This window comes from Theropithecus gelada, chromosome 4 (assembly GCF_003255815.1).
Source record: "Theropithecus gelada isolate Dixy chromosome 4, Tgel_1.0, whole genome shotgun sequence".
Taxonomy (NCBI): domain Eukaryota; kingdom Metazoa; phylum Chordata; class Mammalia; order Primates; family Cercopithecidae; genus Theropithecus; species Theropithecus gelada.
In genome coordinates this window covers 42,727,335-42,746,445 of record NC_037671.1, presented here as the reverse complement: position 1 = coordinate 42,746,445, position 19,111 = coordinate 42,727,335, and the positions used below count along the sequence as shown (strand labels likewise).

Below are 19,111 nucleotides of genomic sequence, written 5' to 3'. Positions count from 1 at the left end.
TGACCCTTTCGCGGCTGCTTGGGAAATACTTCAGAGCTGGCGAATGCTTGTGAGATAGGGCAGCCTATTGTGGGAATCCCCCAAATGGGCCTTTTCCCTATTGCGGCTATTTTCTATGAATTATGTTTACTGAAATAATTTGTGGGGGCTCAAAAACAGTAAAGGTAGTCACAGCTGAAAAGTCGTCTTGTTTCTGTGCATCTTGGTTTCCTATAAGCCCAGGCTGGTCAACAGGTGAGGATTCTGTCCCAAGGCCAAGGAAAGACCAGACCTTGCTGGTACAACATGAGATCCTTTGTCTGTAACTTGTTCTCCACTGCAGCAGCCCTGCCTGACCGCCCACAAACAGGCAAATGAAACACAAACGCCCTTCAGGAAGGAAATTTGATTTTCTAAATTATTTTTGTTTTAATAATAAGAGGGCTTATTAGGAGCCCAAGATTAAATATGCTATGCGTAATGTTACACCACACACATAATAACAGGGCAGGGTGATAACTGCAGGCCTGTGTAATGAGACTCTCCCCAGAGCAGCCTGAGGACATGATGCTCAAGAGACGCAGCCTAGCCAGGCCCTGCTGAGGCCCAGCTCTGCACAACTAGAAGGGGTGTTCAGGGAGGCCAGGCCCTCAGCAGGTCTCCATGCAGTGAGGAGAGGTGGCTGTGAGGAAACAGGAGGACGTTGCTCATATTAGCCTCAGACCCAGGAGGCAGAAATTTGGGCTTATCCTTGGTATACAGAAAGAAGATACTGCCCTGTCTGAAGGAGCCCCAGTCTGAGGGGAAACAGAGTCCCAATCTCAGGGAGCCCCAGTCTGAGAGGAGACCCAGCCCTGTCCTCAGGGAGCCCCAGGCTCAAGGGAGACCCAGCCCTGTTCTCAGGGAGGCCCAGGCTGAGGGGAGACTCAGTCCTCTCAAGGAGCCCCAGTCGGAGGGGAAACAGAGTCCCGTCCTCAGGGAATCCCAGTCTAAGAGGAGACCCAGCCCTGTCCTCAGGGAGCCCCAGTCTGAGGGGAGACTCAGTCCTGTTCTCAGGGAGGCCCAGGCTGAGGGGAGACTCAGCCCTCAAGGAGCCCCAGTCTGAGGGGAAACAGCCTTGACTCAGGGACCCCCAGTCTGAGGGGAAACACAGTCCCATCCTCAGGGAGCCCCAGTCTGAGGGGAGATACAACCCTGTCCTCACGGAGCCCCAGACTGAGGGGAGATCCTCAGGGAGCCCCAGCTCCATCCTCAGAGGGTCTCAGTCTGAGGGGAGACTCAGCCCTGTCCTCTAGGAGCCCCAGTCTGCTGAAGGAAATACAACCCCTACCTGCAATAACTTTCAAGTCTTGTGTCAGCCTGTAATTATGGAGTGACCTTTGATGCTACCTAGCCTCCTAGCCTTTGCCTATCTTCTATCCTGTGTAGGTTGAAAAAGAAAAGCCTATTTTAATTTTCACCTGGGCCAACCGTAATGAGGAGAGTAAATCACAGAGTGAACATTCCCCAGCCAAATGGAAATGAGTTTAGGATTATCTGCCACTTTGCATTATTTACCCCACTGCTCCCTTCATTAGCCCCGTCCTAGAGAGGATCCTGCACTGAGGTTGCTCCTGGATGGGTACTAGTAAAAGGCCGAGACCCTTGGAGGGCAGAGGGTGCTGGTGTGTTAGTGAACTGGGGTGTTCTGTGATTCAGAACCGGACGGAGTAAGGGGTTGAGATAACAAGGCCTGGAACCTGGCACTTGGATCTGCTGGGGAAGACCTTGGGCGAGGGAGAAAGGCCCGGCAAGGCCCTGGTGACTGGAAATGCATCCCTGGGCATTCTCCACCTTCACCCTCTGGGTGAGAAGTTTCCATCCAGGAACTCTGGTCTCCATCCAGGTTCCTAGGGTTGGAGCCTTGCTTGAGAATTAAATTAAAATTAAAGATGCTTGAAACATGGGCAGTGTTGGGGGTCGGGGCAGTTTAGACAAAAAATCTTCAAAGTCATGACTGATTCAAAGCAAAAATCTCATTGTGTGACACGAGAGCCCCCACGTACTCACACCTGTAGGCTGGAGTGGAGGCTGATAGGCAGGGAGAGGAGGAGCAGCCTAAGGTCTAAACTGATGCTGAGAGCTGCCAGCCTGTGGGTTGTCTGTGTCCCCAAAGCAGGGACAGATCACAGGCAACCATGAAGATTAATGCATTCGAAGTTGACAACACAGCAGGAAAATAGCATTTGTTTCCATCAAAGCTGAACAAACAAGCTGTGCTCCCTCTCCCTTCCTCAGGCGGACTCACTCACATCCAGGCCCCTACTGGTGAAACCCGGCTCTCCTTTACCCACACAGCCCTCCATCAAGGGACACACCCATTCACTCACCTCCATTCATGTGAGGCCCCCTCACTCACACGCCCTCAGGAGCACTCAGTCACACACGCCCACTATTGCACAGATCTTCCTCACACACACACCTCTCCATTCACATTCCAGCCTCCGCGTTCACACCCCTCACCCCATCCGTGCATAGGCCTCCCTCCATTCATGCACAGACACTCATTCACACATTGGCTCACACGTCTCAAGACAACAGACGGCGAGTGCCGCACAGCCCAGGTCGTGAATACCCTGGGTAGAAGACGTTTTCCATTAAACTATTACTACCAATCATTGGTATGTGAACTGAGGTCTCCTTCCTCTGAAAGTTGCTAGGGTTTGTTAGTTATTAACAAGAACGTGCGTGGTTTTTAGATTATTTTTTATTTCCCTGCATCTCACGTTTCTACAGTGGCCCAAGCTCAGCTAGTTGGTCCCTTATATAATGACAGTTATAATTAAGAAGTTTGCTTTGAGCTGGATTCCCCAGAAATGGAACAGTGATTTGAAATAAGGATTTGAATGTAAGTAGTTTATTTGGGTAATGATTGCAGGAAATGAGGGAACAGAAGTGGGGAAATGAGATGGGGAAAGGAAGGAGGCCCATATACAGTGCATTAAGGAGCAGGTGACTGGGAAGGGCAACTGAGGCTCAGCCCTCCTAGGGGCTTCTAGAAGACTATGTAGAACGTGCCTTGGAGTTGTCCCACCCAGGAGGTGAGGAAGTTGAGGCATTTATCCTCTATTTCCCTCACTAGCATTGGTTGGGGACTATTCTCTGGGGGCAATAATTCTTTAGCACACCCAGCCTGCCCCAGAGGTGCAAGCATGCATTTGCATTGAGTCAGAGGGCACAGGGTGTCAGAGGGGTCAAGGGCTACTGTGTCTGTTCATGCTGGAGCATCCATCCATTCATTCATTCATTTATTCATTCATTCACTCATTCTCTCCTCAAACATATCCCCGGTGCCTACTCAGTGCCAGGTACTGGGTTTGCTACCATCGACACAGAGCTGAGCAATATACAATCCCTGCCAAGAAGGGGTTCCCAGGTGCACAAGGGTAGAAGGCAGGCAAACACATAACTATGTTGCCACACAATAAAAGCTATCACGGACGTGCTAACACAGAGGCATAATGCTGTCATTGAGAACAGAGGGGAAGCGGTTCTGAGCTTAATAACTTACTTATGATAACAATTGCTTATCTTGCACAATAGAAGTTTAAAAAGAGCCTAATGGGCTCACTCTGCCCTTTTGATGTTTTAGACATTATTTTGTCTTTTTTTTTTCCTGTTGTCTGTGTTACCAGACTGCTGTTTTTACCGGGTTTATGAAGAAGTTTGGAGATTCAGGATGTGGCTCCTGTCCCCAAGATTTTGTTTGGGGAAAGAACAGAGAATGTTCTTGCCTATCTTGTGTGGGTGTCTTTCTGCAGCCACTAAGCTAGAACCTTCTGAGAGCGGGAGGCTCGCTTGGGGATTCTCTCTCTCTTTCTCTCTTTTCCCCCTACCTTCAAATTAGAAACCGTGACTCCAAGGTCAAACTAGGAGGTCCCTGAAGTCAAGTGCTGTTCCTCCCCTGTCAGACTGGGATCTCTGTGGAGCAGGGGCCCTCTCCTACCCCAACACACACTCATTGAGCCTGCTTCTGCTGTCTCTTCTCATGATTCTAGAAGAATCTCTATACAGGGAGGCTTTGGAAAGGAGGTTTTAAAAATCAACTGACTGATGCTACCTCTTAGATGAAACCTCAGAATGCCACTTTCTGAGAGTCTGTGGGCACCCTGCAGGGAGGTGGATGTGCTGGAGACAGCAGGGCAGGGAGAGAGGCTTCACACTGGAGCTGGCACATGGTGCTGGCGGCGTTCACCCCCCGGCAACTCCCAAATCAGAAAAGCAGCATGTTTCTGGGTTTGTATGCCCCCGTCCAAGTGGAACTCAAGTTTCCTTTCCCCACCCCTTTCTCCAGAACTGGTCCCTCCAGGGCTCGCCTTGAGTGGTGTGATTTATGGGGAGCAGTGGGGCTTTGGGAGGGGAAGTCTGGAAAGAAGTTGCAGGCGGCTGCCTCTCCCTGGCAGATCCCAACCCCTCCCACTCTTATTAATTCACACTTTCCAGGCCTGGAGCACCCTGGAGGGGCCATTTCTTTTTACCTGATGCAGAGACAGGCATCTTACTTGATTTACAGGCTCTAGGGGCGGGTGGCTCCTCGGCTGGTTGCTAAGGTATCTTTTAAATGGAAATCAGGGTGGAGAGATATCACATACATCGTGCCAGCCATCTGCTAACTGTTGCCTCTTCTGTCTGGAGCAGCTCGAGGTGGTTCTGACTGGGAGGCAGAGCCCAGGGAGGGGAGTGAGGGGAGGAAGCCTCTGGCTACAGGAAGAGCCTGTGGTCAAGCCAAGGAACAAGAACTTTCCTTTTCTGCCGCCATGTTCATTATTTTTCCACTCTCTGTCATCATCTTTGTTTCTCCCTTTTGTTTTAAATGTAAAATCACATCCGAAGGCTTTTATTACAAACCAAGAGCCTAGTTCCACAACTTTATATTTATTATTGCCAGTATGTATTTCTGAACACGTGTATGTGTGTGAGAGAGACTCGCCATTATCAGGGCCCGACAGGTGGGTCTTTCTGGGCCAATTAGGCCTCTCTACTTCCGAGAATGCCAGCGTCCCTTCCAGGCCTGACCCTAAGCAGGAAACACAAGTGCCCGCATGTAGCCAAGCAGCTGGTTCGCCACCAGTTACTAAGCAAACCCGTAGTGGAGGCAGCCAGTCTCTCTGCACGCCAGGCACATGGAAGACTCCAGAGGGGCTTCCTTTACTCTAAGCATGGCCTGGAGCCAGATGATCTTGGTTTAAATTGTGGTTCTGTCCAGGGTAGCTAGGGGAGTTTAGACAGGCGCAAACCTCTTTTAACCTCACTTCCCAGTAGCTAAAATGGGGATGAGAATATTCAGGGCCACAAGGTAGGGTGGGGCAAGTTGCTCACTGCACGAGGTTGCTCAGATGAGGGAACCCTACCAGAGGCCAGCAGGAACACCTCTTTCTGCCTGCACGAGGGTGCCTTGTGCAATTATGGTGGCACTCACCTTGTAGGGTTGTGAAGACTGCATGAAGAAACCCAGTCAAGGAAGGGAGGAGATACTGTTTCTATCCTGGATAAATGCCCAAGACTGGACTGCTTTTCTGGAATGCTGTAGGTTCATTTTGGGGACTGATTTTCTTCTCCCTGCTCCCCTGTATCTACCTCCGTTTGCCACCCTGCCTCCCCCCAGCGCAGGCTCATAGACATTCTGGGCAGACAAGCTCTCACTCCTTTGCAGATGGATTCCTCCTATGAAGGCTGATTCTGACATTTGATACCAGCATCCATTTCAGCCTCGCTTCTGATCCCCACACACCTCTCTCAGCTTTGCCCACAAATAATCTCACTGCCCCTCCTGCCCACTTTCATTTATCTCTTTGCTCCTGGTCTGAGCCCTTTTCCCCAATTGCCATGTGGCTATGAGCTTCTGAATGTTCTATTGTGAGCCCAGATGGAGGATATCCTTCCTCCCCTCCACCACCTACACCACCCTAAGATACTTAGAGGGAACTAGGCCTGGAGTTCCTCTTTCCAGCATTTGTCCAAATTCTGGCCCCAAAGAGAAAGGCCTTGCACCCTAGATACACACTAATTACACATATTCATCCAGTTCCCTTGTCTCCCTCCCAACTTGGGATTTAAACCGCCTTTTGTTTGGCTGTTAGAACAATATATTAAGTGACAGTTCTCAGAATACAATTTTAATTAAGATTCAATAGTCACTTCTCTGTCAGTAATCTTCCATGCTGATTACTTAAAATATATTTACCCAGCTCTATTATGTCATAGATTTGAATTCATTAGACGTTTGTTAATCCTCCACAAACTTTTTTTAAAATGTGGTTTGTTTAGCATAATTTACAAGGACACAACTGTTTGAAACAATGGGCTCTGTGCCTCTGAGCTCCAGGATATGCATCCGGAAGTAGCTGGGCCTTCTTTGCCTGCTGTTGCCATTGCTGTCTCTATTAGAGGGCAGGCGACACAGCCAAGGGTAGAAAGGCGCAAAGGATGGCGGAGGCAGTCCATCTACACTGCACAGATGCAGCCCATATGGGTCAGCCTCCCAGAATGCAGAGCCGGCAGCGGGGGTGGGAGAGAGGATCTGGAGAGACAGTGGAAGATATTCAGCACAGGCCATGAACAGCCTCGCCCCTGGGCCTAGGGGATCACCTGACAAATATTATTTCCTGTGTGCCGGGACTCGAAAATGTTGGGAAGTGCTGTCTGGACTTAGAACACTGCCGCATTTATTGATAAGAGCTCATAAGAGAGATGGCCTTTCCCATGGGGCCATAGAACACTACCCCCTGCCACACACACACACTCAACCACCTCTTGATTAATTAGCAAGGGACATCCTTGGATGTGGCTGTGGCTGTTCGTGTGCTCCCATTGGTATAGAGAATACCACTCAACTATATTTGAGCAGGTGCCGTAGCCAAAAAAATGTCAGCCTTCTTCATTCTGTGACCACAATGAGTCATAGGGAGGTGTAACTAAAACTCAAGACTCAGTGCAAATGGAGAAGATCCTCATTTTGTTCTATGAGGCCCCAGCAAGTAGAGACCAAGAAGTCCAGAACACATTAGAGCACAGAGCAAGTTGGAAAGGTGGCAGGTGGAAAGCTTCCATGTATCAACACCTGTGACCTGGTGGGGTCTGGGTAAGGTGAAGCTGGTCTACCTTAGGTAGGAGCTTGGTGAGAACAGGGACTGGCAGGGTGGGCAGGTGCTTATGGGGACCCCAGGGCAGAGCTGTGTGGAACTTTGGCCAAGACTTTTAATGAAGGTGCCCATGATGAAGATGAAAAAAAACACATATCCTATAGAACAGAGGTCAGCAAACTCTTTCGTAAAGGACAAGATAGTAAATATTTTAGGCTTTGGTGACCACATGTTATATGCAGCAATGGCTCACCTCTGCCACGGTGGCACAAAGGAAGCCACAGGCAATATGTAAACATATATGCATGCCTGTGTTCTAATAAAATTTTATTTACAAAAACAGGTGACAGGATATATTTGGTCTGTGCAGCACTACCCAGTATGGTAGCCAATAGCCGCATATGGCTAGTGAGCGTTTGAAATGTGCTCTGAGGGTAAAATACACACCAGATTTTGAAGACTTTGTAAAATAAAAAAGTTAGCCATCTCATTAATAATTATATTGATGATATGTTGAAATAATATTTTGGATATAGCTAGTTATATAAAATACGTTATCAAAGTTAATTTCACCTGTTTCTTTTTACTTTTTTTAAAAAAATATGGGCACTAGAAAATTTGAAGTCACGTTTTTGGCTCACATCATATTTCTACTTCACAGTGATGCTCTCTCCAGATGAAATATAGGGCAAGCCTCTGGCCCTTAAAGGGTCTCGGGTAGGAGAGTTACCCTTAAAGAGGAACAATAATGGAATTCAAATATGCATAATGGAATTCAAATATGCATAATAAAGTGTATGATAGGAATAGATTTTTCAATATATTACATATCTTTTTTTTTTTTTTTAAATGCTATTACAGGAGGCCGAGGCAGGCGGATCATGAGGTCAGGTGATCGAGACTATGCTGGCTAATACAGTGAAACTCCGTCTCTACTAAAAATACAAAAAATTAGCCGGGCGTGGTGGTGGGTGCCTGTAGTCCCAGCTACTCTGGAGGCTGAGTCAGGAGAATGGCGTGAACCCAGGAGGCGGAACTTGCAGTGAGCCGAGATAGCACCACTGTGCTCCAGCCTGGGCGACAGAGTGAGACTCCGTCTCAAAAAAAATAAATAAATAAAAAATAAAATAAACTAGTTTTTTTCTGCATCTGTGCTCCTCAAACTGGGAGCTATGGAGCTCTACTTCCACAAGATATTGGCCAGGCGAGGTGGCTCATGCCTGTAAATCCAACATTTGGGGAGGCTGAAGCCAGGAGTTCGAGACCAGCCTGGGCAACATAGCAAAATCTGACTCTACAAAAATAAAAATAAAAATGAAAATAATTAGACAGGCATGATGGCACATGCCTGTAGTTACTAGGAGGCCAAGGTGGGAGAATCACTTGAGCCCAGGAGTTTCAGGCTGTCATGAATTAGGATTGTGCCACTGCACTACAGCCTGGGTGACAGAGCAAGAATCTGTCTCTCTCTCTCTCTGTCTCTCTGTCTCTGTCTGTCTGTCTCTCTCTATATATATATAAAATCTCTCTGTCTCTCTCTTTATTTATATATATATATACACACACATATATATACACATATAACTGTTGCTTTAAAAAGGGATGTCTTTATAGTAAAAAGAAATAGGAGTAATGCAAAATTAAACATTAATTTAGTGTTTCACTGCAGCAGAATTTCTCAGTTCTTCTAAACTTGCTCATGCGCATAGAGCTATTGTGAGAGAAAGCAAGAGTAGGCAATGCTTCCCCAACTTACTGGCCTTAGAAGCCATTTTTGCAGAACTGTAATTAGTACATTTAGAAGGCAATTTGAGGGGCTGGGCATGGTGGCTCACATTTGTAATCCCAGCACTTTGGGAGACCGAGGCAGGTGGATCACCTGAGGTTAGGAGTTTGAGAACAGCCTGGCCAACATGGTGAAACCCCATCTCTACTAAAAATACAAAAAATTAGCTGGGCATGGTGGTGTGTGCCCACCTACTTGGGAGGCCAAACTACTTGGGAGGCTGAGGCAGAAGAACCACTGGAACCACGGAGGTGGAGGTTGCAGTGAGCCGAGAGTGCACCACTGCACTCCCCTGGGAGACAGAGTGAGACTCCGTCTCAAAAAAAAAAAAAAAAAAAAAAGGCAATTTGAGAAATGCTGGTCTGCATAGTGCTACACAATCAGTGTGCATGATTTTCCAAAAGTCCACCTCAACTGGTTATCATTTGTTCTTTTGCTCTAGCAGTAAAGACCCAAGAAGCACTACATCAATAAGGCCACATTTAGTACAACATGGGATAGTGATGAAACTGTTGAGATTTGGAGGCACAAAGACCTGAGTCAGATTTCTGTTCCTTTCTTTCTTACATAGTCATTCTTGTAAAAGCACCTACTATGTCCCAGGCAGCGCTTTAGGCTTTAGGCATGCAGTGGTGAATAAAAAGAGGTGCCTTCTTCTTGGGGCTTTACTGCTAGAGCAAAAGAACAAATTATAAAGAAGACAAATATGTAAAACATAGAGTAGGTTGATAGAGATAAGTTTCAAGGAGAAAATAGAGAGCAGAGCAGAGGGCTATGCAGTGGAGCAGGGCGGGGATGGTCATGGAAGGGTGTCTGGGAAGGCCTCTGGGAGAAGGTAACTTGTGAGTAAAGATCCAAAGGAGGCTCTGAGGCCATGAGCAATCCTCATCTGTGTATAGATAATCCCTTCCTTCTGAAGGGGTTTCCTAAAGTCCAAAAGAGCTAATGTATGTGAGGGTCCAGACAGAGGCTAATTGCTTACAAAGGGTTCAGAATTCACTCCTTTGCCTCCCATCATACCTCCTTCTTCACTTCCCACATTCTCAAAGATTCATGAACTATATGGATTCTCCTTGGTGAAACAGTTCCCCACTGACCCTGGAGTCTCTCAGCACCAACTCTCTTCTTGTCTACAACATCATTCTTAAGGAATGCTGGTTCAATTTAATTTCATGCTAAGCCTAAACCAATTAGGAAGGTAAAATTATGTCTCAAAATACAGCCATAACATCCTTTCAAACTCAATTATTGGATAAACCAATGGTATGGTATCCCATCCATCCATCCATCCATCCATCCATCCATCCATCCATCCATCCATCCAACAGATGGTTATTGAGCAGCTACTGTGTTCCAGGCATTGAGCTAGGTAATTGGGATATAGCAGTTAGTAAAACAGGCAAAAGTACCTGCCCTCTTTAGAGCATATAGGACTGATACAGGAAACAATAAGTAAACATCATAAATAAGTAAACTACATAGTGTGTTAGAAGGTGATAGAAGCTAAGGAAAAGAGAAACAGTGAAACTGCATTAGAGGGATTCATGGAAGAGATTAGGTCTTGCCTGAGCACATGCCATTCTCTGCCACTCCCTAAGCAGTGAGAGTTAATATGAGGGAGGAAGCTCTGGGTGAGTGCATTAGGAATTTGCCTCCTGACCCTGACCTTGTGTTTCTCCCTTCCAGGCACCGTGGCCTGAGTGACCAGACCATGGAGACCCTGCTTGGTGGCCTGCTGGCGTTTGGCATGGCGTTTGCCGTGGTCGACGCCTGCCCCAAGTACTGTGTCTGCCAGAACCTGTCTGAGTCACTGGGGACCCTGTGCCCCTCCAAGGGGCTGCTCTTTGTACCCCCTGACATTGACCGGCGGACAGTGGAGCTGCGTCTGGGCGGCAACTTCATCATCCACATCAGCCGCCAGGACTTTGCCAACATGACCGGGCTGGTGGACCTGACCCTGTCCAGGAACACCATCAGCCACATCCAGCCCTTTTCCTTTCTGGACCTCGAGAGCCTCCGCTCCCTGCATCTTGACAGCAATCGGCTGCCAAGCCTTGGGGAGGACACCCTCCGGGGCCTGGTCAACCTGCAGCACCTTATCGTGAACAACAACCAGCTGGGTGGCATTGCAGATGAGGCTTTTGAGGACTTCCTGCTGACACTGGAGGACCTGGACCTCTCCTACAATAACCTCCACGGCCTGCCGTGGGACTCCGTGCGGCGCATGGTCAACCTTCACCAGCTGAGCCTGGACCACAACCTGCTGGACCACATCGCTGAGGGCACCTTTGCAGACCTGCAGAAACTGGCCCGCCTGGATCTCACCTCCAACCGGCTGCAGAAGCTGCCCCCTGATCCCATCTTTGCCCGCTCCCAGGCTTCGGCTTTGACAGCCACACCCTTTGCCCCACCCTTGTCCTTTAGTTTTGGGGGTAACCCACTTCACTGCAATTGTGAGCTTCTCTGGCTGCGGAGGCTCGAGCGAGAGGACGACCTGGAAACCTGTGGCTCCCCCGGGGGCCTCAAGGGTCGCTACTTCTGGCACGTGCGTGAGGAGGAGTTTGTGTGCGAGCCACCTCTCATCACCCAGCACACACACAAGCTGCTGGTTCTGGAGGGCCAGGCAGCCACACTCAAGTGCAAAGCCATCGGGGACCCCAGCCCCCTTATCCACTGGGTAGCCCCCGATGACCGCCTGGTAGGGAACTCCTCAAGGACCGCTGTCTATGACAATGGCACCCTGGACATCTTCATCACCACATCTCAGGACAGTGGTGCCTTCACCTGCATTGCTGCCAATGCCGCCGGAGAGGCCACAGCCACGGTGGAGGTCTCCATCGTCCAGCTGCCACACCTCAGCAACAGCACCAGCCGCACTGCACCCCCCAAGTCCCGCCTCTCAGACATCACTGGTTCCAGCAAGACCAGCCGGGGAGGTGGAGGCAGTGGGGGCGGAGAGCCTCCCAAAAGCCCCCCGGAACGGGCTGTGCTTGTGTCTGAAGTGACCACCACCTCAGCTCTGGTCAAGTGGTCTGTCAGCAAGTCAGCACCCCGGGTGAAGATGTACCAGCTGCAGTACAACTGCTCTGACGATGAGGTACTGATCTACAGGTGAGCGAGCGGCTGTGGCAAAGGCAGGGAGGGTGTCTGGCTGGGGAAGGAGGAGGGAATGGGGAGGTTCTGGGGCTGCTCCCATCTATACCCCTCTTCCCCAAAGGTGTCTGTGGGGATTCTGGGGTAAACTGTGCCGTTCGTGCAGGTAAGAGGAGATAGAAAGAACATCAACTACAAGGCTAAGAAGAAAAGAACCCACATGGTCAGCCTGAGAGATATGTGTAGAGAAAGACCACACCTCCCAGCTGGGTGGCTATGGTCAGTGGTCATGTGGCTATGAGCTTCTGAATGTTCTGTTCTGAGCCCAGATGGAGGATATACAAGGACAATGAATAGACCTCTTGGCTGAAGGTTTTGACTCCCCCAAGGAGGAATGCATTTGACCTTCACCTGGACTCATATACAGTCATGGTTAAGGCTCTGAGGTCAGAAAGAGTGGGATTCAAATCATGGCTTTTCCACTTGCTGGTCATTTCATTCTCCTGGCCTACCTCAGTTTTCTCATCTGTAAAATAGGGATAATTAATACCTGACTTAGTTTGGACACTCACTAAATGCACTTACTTAGTTTTGGTAACTGAATCAAACTGGCTTTAAAAAAAAAAAAAAAAAGAGAGAGAGAAAGGGAGCGGGAGTGTGTTGACTCATGTCATTAATAAGTCAGGAACCTGCTTCAGGTTCAGCTGGATCAAAGGTCCCCACAAACCTGTATTCTCAGTTTCTTACCTCCCCTAAGTTCTATTTTTCTCTGGGTTGGCTTCACCGTCAGGCAGTCTCTTTCCTCTGGGAGGCCTCTGCTGGGTCCTCTAAGGAGCCCTAGAGCCCACTTAGAGCCCTAGAGGGAGAAGAGCTTCCCAATCCCGATTGAGCGCTGATTGAGTCAGACCACATCACGTGAGCCCCCAGGTCTTACAGGTAGCGTCAGCCCTCTCTCCTGTGCTGAACCCCCTGGGCCTTAGTCTCTTCATCTAGAAGTGCAGACAATGATATTGACCTTGGAAAGTTCTTTGAAAATCAAGGGGTCTTTCCTAGGTCTGGTAGAAAGGGAGGTTAAGTGTGGAAAGCTGCAATAGAATCACACAAGTCATTCAGAGGGAAGAAGGTCACAGAGAGACAGAAGCCAGGGGCTGAAATGCTGACCACAGATGAGTTCCCTTATGTGAAACATGAAGGACATGGCCTAGAACCTTATCACTCAAGGAATGTATGGTCTCCTTTGAAATTCTGTGTGTTTTATTTTATGCATGTAAAATGATTGTTTGGAGATGGGATCCCATGAGTTTCATTAGACAGCCAAAGGGCCCATGGTGCAAGAGAGATCAAGAATACTTGATCCATCCTGGAGGTCTCCTCCAGCTCTGACTGTCTGAGTTGATGAGACTCTGGATGGGAAGCTTTGTGGTAGAAGAGTACATGGGGAAGAATAGAGTCAATGTGATTGAGGGTTGGTGTGTCATGGAAACCGTAGTGGAGCTGGGGAACTCCCGTTACCTGGCAGCTGCTGGTCTTGTCTAGACAGCAGTGTTGCGTCTCAGAATGGAGAGAAAGCAGTATTGGAACTTACCCACATGCATGTATGAACATATATAGGAATATATAGATAGGGGCATATAGTCAAACTTAAATATGCATATATGTATTTTTCTCATTATAAAAGTCATAGTCTTTATTGAAAATTTGGAAAGTAGGGAAAATTGATGAAGAAGGAAATAAAAATTACCTATAATCCCACCATCCAAAGTTAATAAGAGAAATTTGGAAGGTGTCTGAGTTCATTCAAATGGTATTTATAACCAATCTAGTGTATATTCTGTATCTTAATTCTTCCCACTCAACATTACAGCTTGCTTAGTTCCCATGGTATTAAAATACTTTTTATTTGGCTGTATTATAATTTATTTAACTAACCTTCTATTATTGAACATTCAGGTGGTTTCTCATTTTTCATTATTAAAAGTAATACAGTGAGGGATATTTTTGCACATAAATATATTTGTGCAACTTCAGTGATTTCTTTAGCATATTTTTCTAGGAGTTGAATTACTGGTTTATGGATAAATTATAATCTTTATACATTACATATAAATATTTACCCTTTCACCAGTGGAAGCACTCATTTTGATCACACTTTTGCCAATATTGAATATATAATTACTTTCATCTTTGCCAATTTGAGAGGTGAAAAATGGCACTTGCTTTAATTTGCATTTCTTTGCTAACTTGTGAGGTTGACCTTTTGAAAATAAATATATTTCTTTACTTGTGAATTTATTATATGGTCATGACTTTGATAAAAAAAAAAATGTAAAGGCAAAAAGCTACCAGCTCTGCGGTTTGCACAGGGAAATGCAGTTTGTGAGGGGGAGAGAAGATGTTGGCTTCCACAAGGCAACACGCTAGCATTGCCAAAATGACGCAGCTCACCGGGGGTCTCAAAGATACCCTGGGAGGAGGAGGGGAAGGCTTGGGGTAGGCTCCGGTAATCACTCAAGGTGGGAATTCAAATTGTTTTTTTTTGGTGATTGAGAACCTGGAGACACTAACTTTCTAAATATAATGTAAATTAAATGGAAGTGTCAGAAACCTTGGAATAAAAAAATGCAGCTAGCGATAGTGACTTCTCAGGGCTGGTTACACAGACAAGAGGAGATACAGCATGGAAATCCTCCAGATAGTGGGGGCATATAGTAGTAAACCCTCAAGGATTATTATTATCAGTATTAGTAGTAGTACTAGTAGTACTACTAGCAGTAGTAGTAGCAGTGAGAATAATAGTAGTATAAAATAAGACTAGCATCACATCCACCATCCTGGGGAAGAAAGTGGAAGAGGAAGGTTAGATATGCAATTCAGTCTTCTCTTTAAGAAGACAAATTTCCAAAATGTTTGAGGAAAAATAAGCACAAGTCTGTAGCCAGATAATAGTAATAGCAATCACTGGCCAACATTACTGCCAGGCTACTATGTGTTTGATGCTTAGCTTTTACAGGCGGTATCTCATTTAATCCTTCTGGATATATGAAGAAGCATAAAAGACCAAGAGAATTAAAAAATAAAATTATTTCAAGAACACGCAGCAGAAGGAGACAGGGCTGTGATTTGAACTCCAGCCTCTGGCTTCAGCACCCAGACTCAACCCCTGTGGTCATGCTGCCCACTGTCCTAAAAGGGATTACGGCTTGTGAGAAATAGGAGACTCTAATACAGAATCTGGATTTTTAGAAAATGAATTGTCCTCATTAGAAAGAGTGCTCATTTTAACCGGAAGGTATATAAAAGAAGGGAGGAAAGGTCTGTATCTGAAGATGAGTATTGAAGAGGAGCACGTGCTGTACAGAGAAAGCTAAATGCAACCAAAGAGGGTTTTTTAGTCCGTGTTTATGTCCAAGAAGAAAAAATGCTGCTTGGGAAAGAGGTTACAATGAGAATAGATAAGAGGCAAAGAGTTACAACTTGCAACTTGCCTCCATCTTCCCCAGCAAGGAGAAAAGCAGCAGCAGCAACAGCAGCAATAATAGTACACACCTGCATTGATGGATTATTTGTGCTGGTCACTATTCTAAGGGTTCTATGTGCACTAACTCATTTAGTTCCCACAAACCCTTAGGAGGTTAAAAACTATTATTTCACTTTACATAGAAGAAACTTGCTCAAGGTGTTAAACAGGGGGTAAGTAGCAGAGATGGAATCTGAATACAGGCAGCCTGTACAGGGTAGCGTCTGTATGTTTGCCCAAAGCCTCAACCTAACAAGACCAATACTATGGAGAGGGATGCCAAAGCCCAACAGGCCTGCATAACAGTGCCGTCCATGAGTTCTGGTCACCAGGCCCTGATGGGTCACATGTAGGTGAGTAAGGACTAAAGGAGCAAGTAGACGAGGTTCTCAAGCCCATGGTGGTGATTCTGAGATAGCATGGACAGAGAGATGCCTGAGATGGGAAAGGGGTGAATATTCTGATTTTCAGGGAATAAACTCTGTAATGCTTAGGGTGTTAAGCTGGACATGGAGTCCCTATACAATTCTGGAAAGGCTTTCTCAATAGGTAGCTGTGAGCGCTTGGAAAAGAATGCTAACCTAACATGGGTTCACTAAGGGCAAATCCTGCCAAGTCATTGAACCATGTCTTCAGGAGAGGCTGTGGACCAGTAGTTCTCAACCTTTTTATCTGCCTCCTTGTCATTCATGAGGGCAGTGCTTCTCAGAGATATCCCCACTTGCATAGTGATTCTCGGCTGGACCAGCATCTCTGGAGTGACAGGTACACTTGGAAAATGTCCTAGGAGTTTCTGCTGGCTGTGAGTCACTACCATCAACAGAGCACGTCACAATCGTACAGGACATTTGGTGAACTCTCATGCTGTCTTGGGGACAAAATGGAGACATGTAAACTGATGAAGTGAAGTTGTAACTGGTCAGATAACCAGATTGATTAATAAATTGATGCGAATATGCCAGAAAGCCTTTGGCTTCTGCCTCAACATCTGTCCCATTTCTGTACTGCCAGTGTATTTTCTAATTGAGATTGATAACTACACAGAAAATAGGCTTGGCCAATTGTCATGTCAACAAAACTATCAATCAATAATCTATCTTCATTTTGGTTCAAGGAATCAGTTGCAATTGCACAAGTTCAAGGTGAGGAAAATCTGGCTCGACTGAAATTCTGTGTGCCTAGGCTCAGAGTTGTAGTTGATCTTGAGGATGTTATGGCCACAATGTGATGGAACCCGTGAGAGACTCCTGTCATTTTTAATTGCGCTAATGGAAGTATAGTGGTCAGATCATGAGAGGTTATGGTTCTGCTGAGTCATTGTAGCTGGTCAGAGCAGAGCTTTAATATGTTTAATTCTGGATGGTACAGTCTTGGGAGTCATGTTTATAAGCTGCAATGTATCCAGAGGAGGGCTGATGAGAATGAGGCTCTGGAAGCTCACGTGAAATGGAAGAAGTTCACTTTGGAGATGAGAAGGCTTAGAAAAGAAGTCATGGCTCCTTTAACTTATTCGAAGAATTTGTGGGTGGAAAAGAGGAAAAGACACACACACACACACACACGCACGCACACACATGCGTGCATGGAAGTAGGCATTGGCCCGTTACAAAAACAAAATTCCAACAGCAACAGCCTTACACATGTCTCTCATTGCTCTCCATCTGGCTCCGAAATGATTTGGCTTTGTATCTATCTTCCTCGCTAGCATGTGATATTCATGCATGCTCATCTCCATGTCCTCACCCCTTAGTAAGTCCTGGTCCAAAATAGCTATTGAGTCAACATTTGGTGAACTGGACAGACTGGAAATAAAGATCAAAGCTGCCCAACAGCAGCTTAAAGTAAAAGCTGCCACAAAGTAGTGAGCTGCCCATACCAAAAGAGTTCAATAGAACCTGGCTGACTCCATTCCAGGGGTACTAAGCAGGCAGCCTGACTTTCAGGCAGGAGTGAAAACATTTAACTTAAATGATCCCAGCTCTCATAGTGTGTGGATCTACTCGAGACTTTCAAAATCCCATGATCAAGATAATATGGCTTCCACTGTTGCTAAATTCACCTGCTTTTACTAGTTGGGGGCACTGTGTCAGCTTGCCTCCTGGGGTTAGGGTACCGTGTCTCACAGGCTTTTAAGCTCCAGGGCCTGAGGTCAGAGACAAAAATCTTGGCAGAGGCCCAGAGAACCCAACCAAACCTGGACATAGGCCATTGACAGGTCACCAGTGACCCACCTCAAGGTTTCACAGAAACCCCAAAGAGCTGTGAGCGATGTCTGAAAACATCAGCATCTAGTCTATATACCAGGAAGGAGGAGCAGAGGCACGGATCACCCCAAATCATGGATAACTCAGACCAGATTTGAATTAGGCTATACAAAATAGTGCCTTGCTCTTTTTTCAGCTAATAAGCTCCCTCATTATTTAACGATCCTGGCTGCACTTCCAAGCTGCTTGCCCTTCCTGAGTACACACAGCTGAGCCCTGCAGGCAGGCGCTGTGACACACTGGAGACAGACAGTCCGCAAGCGGGGCCTGGCCTGTTTCCTGTGTGACTGGGGAGGGCTGACTGACATGTCCTTCAATGCCAGGGCCCACCCTGTCAGGAAGGGGCTGGCACTAATGGTGTCAGCAACAAAGGGGAGAGGAGTCAACGAGGGGTAGGGAAAGTTTGGGAGAGGGAAGTCAGAAAGGCAGCCTCCCCTGCCACCCTGGAGGCAGCAACAGCCCACCCCAGCTTGGCTTCATCCCTGGGGTGACATGGAAAGTTAAATGTCCTGCATGTCATTATCAGCCCAAGTGACATTCACAAACACTTGTCTCTAAGAGTTGTCAAGAACATCTGTCACCAGGCGTGATGTTGGAATGGTCCCCAGGAGGGCCAGGGGAAGAGCAGGCGTGCTCCTGAGGCAGTCAGCCGGGATGCAGCTGTGCCTTGTGCTGCTCGATATGCTGCCCCCATCCTCGTGTAGAAAAGTGAGGGGCTGTGACAAGAGAGACCCTGAAGATGGGGAGATGACAGCCACCCCAGCCCCCGTCCGACCCTATCTGCAGGCTCCCTTTCCCATGCCATGTCTTCTGTGATTGTTAGACACACGTCCTGTCCTGGGAGACCGGACCACCCCACTGAGTTTTGCAGGGCTGGGGCAGGGGGCTGCGTGTTTTACTGCTGCTCTGTCTTCCATCTGGGGAAAGGACAAGAGGGCAGATTCAGCAAGTTTTCACCCCATCAGGATCTCACCACTCCACATCTCAGTGGAGCTCTGCCCTACCCCATGAAAAGACAGCCATCTCTACTGTGGGTTGGAGAAAACTTTACTCGTGAAATCAACATCTCAGGATCTGGGGCCATGGGGAGAAGCTGGTGGGAACAGGTGTTCTTAAAGGGAGACGCTGTTAGGGACGGGTGTTCTCTAAAGGGAGTGGGGCATGCCAGGGACAGGACCTGTGAGAGAAGATTCTTTGACTCAGCTGTTTCCCCAGAGGGTCTGGACTCTTCTGGAAGGGTCGGTTGAGTCCCGACAGGCAGAGGAAGAGAATGGTATAGAGGAGGAAATAGGGGTGGCCAGGGAGGAAAGGTAACTCCTTGGTCAGAACCCAAATCAAAATCAACCTGCCT

At 47.3% G+C, this 19,111-nt stretch overlaps 1 protein-coding gene across 1 annotated transcript in view; it reads left to right on the top strand.

The window, feature by feature from the left end:
* The window catches only part of LRFN2 (leucine rich repeat and fibronectin type III domain containing 2), a 193,951-nt gene that overhangs the window by 141,983 nt on the left and 32,857 nt on the right, over positions 1 to 19,111 (top strand). The window contains exon 2 of the mRNA XM_025383431.1: positions 10,573 to 11,997. Coding sequence (XP_025239216.1) covers positions 10,598 to 11,997 — 1,400 coding nt within the window. The 5' untranslated portion in view covers positions 10,573 to 10,597. The remainder of the gene's footprint in view (positions 1 to 10,572; positions 11,998 to 19,111) is intronic.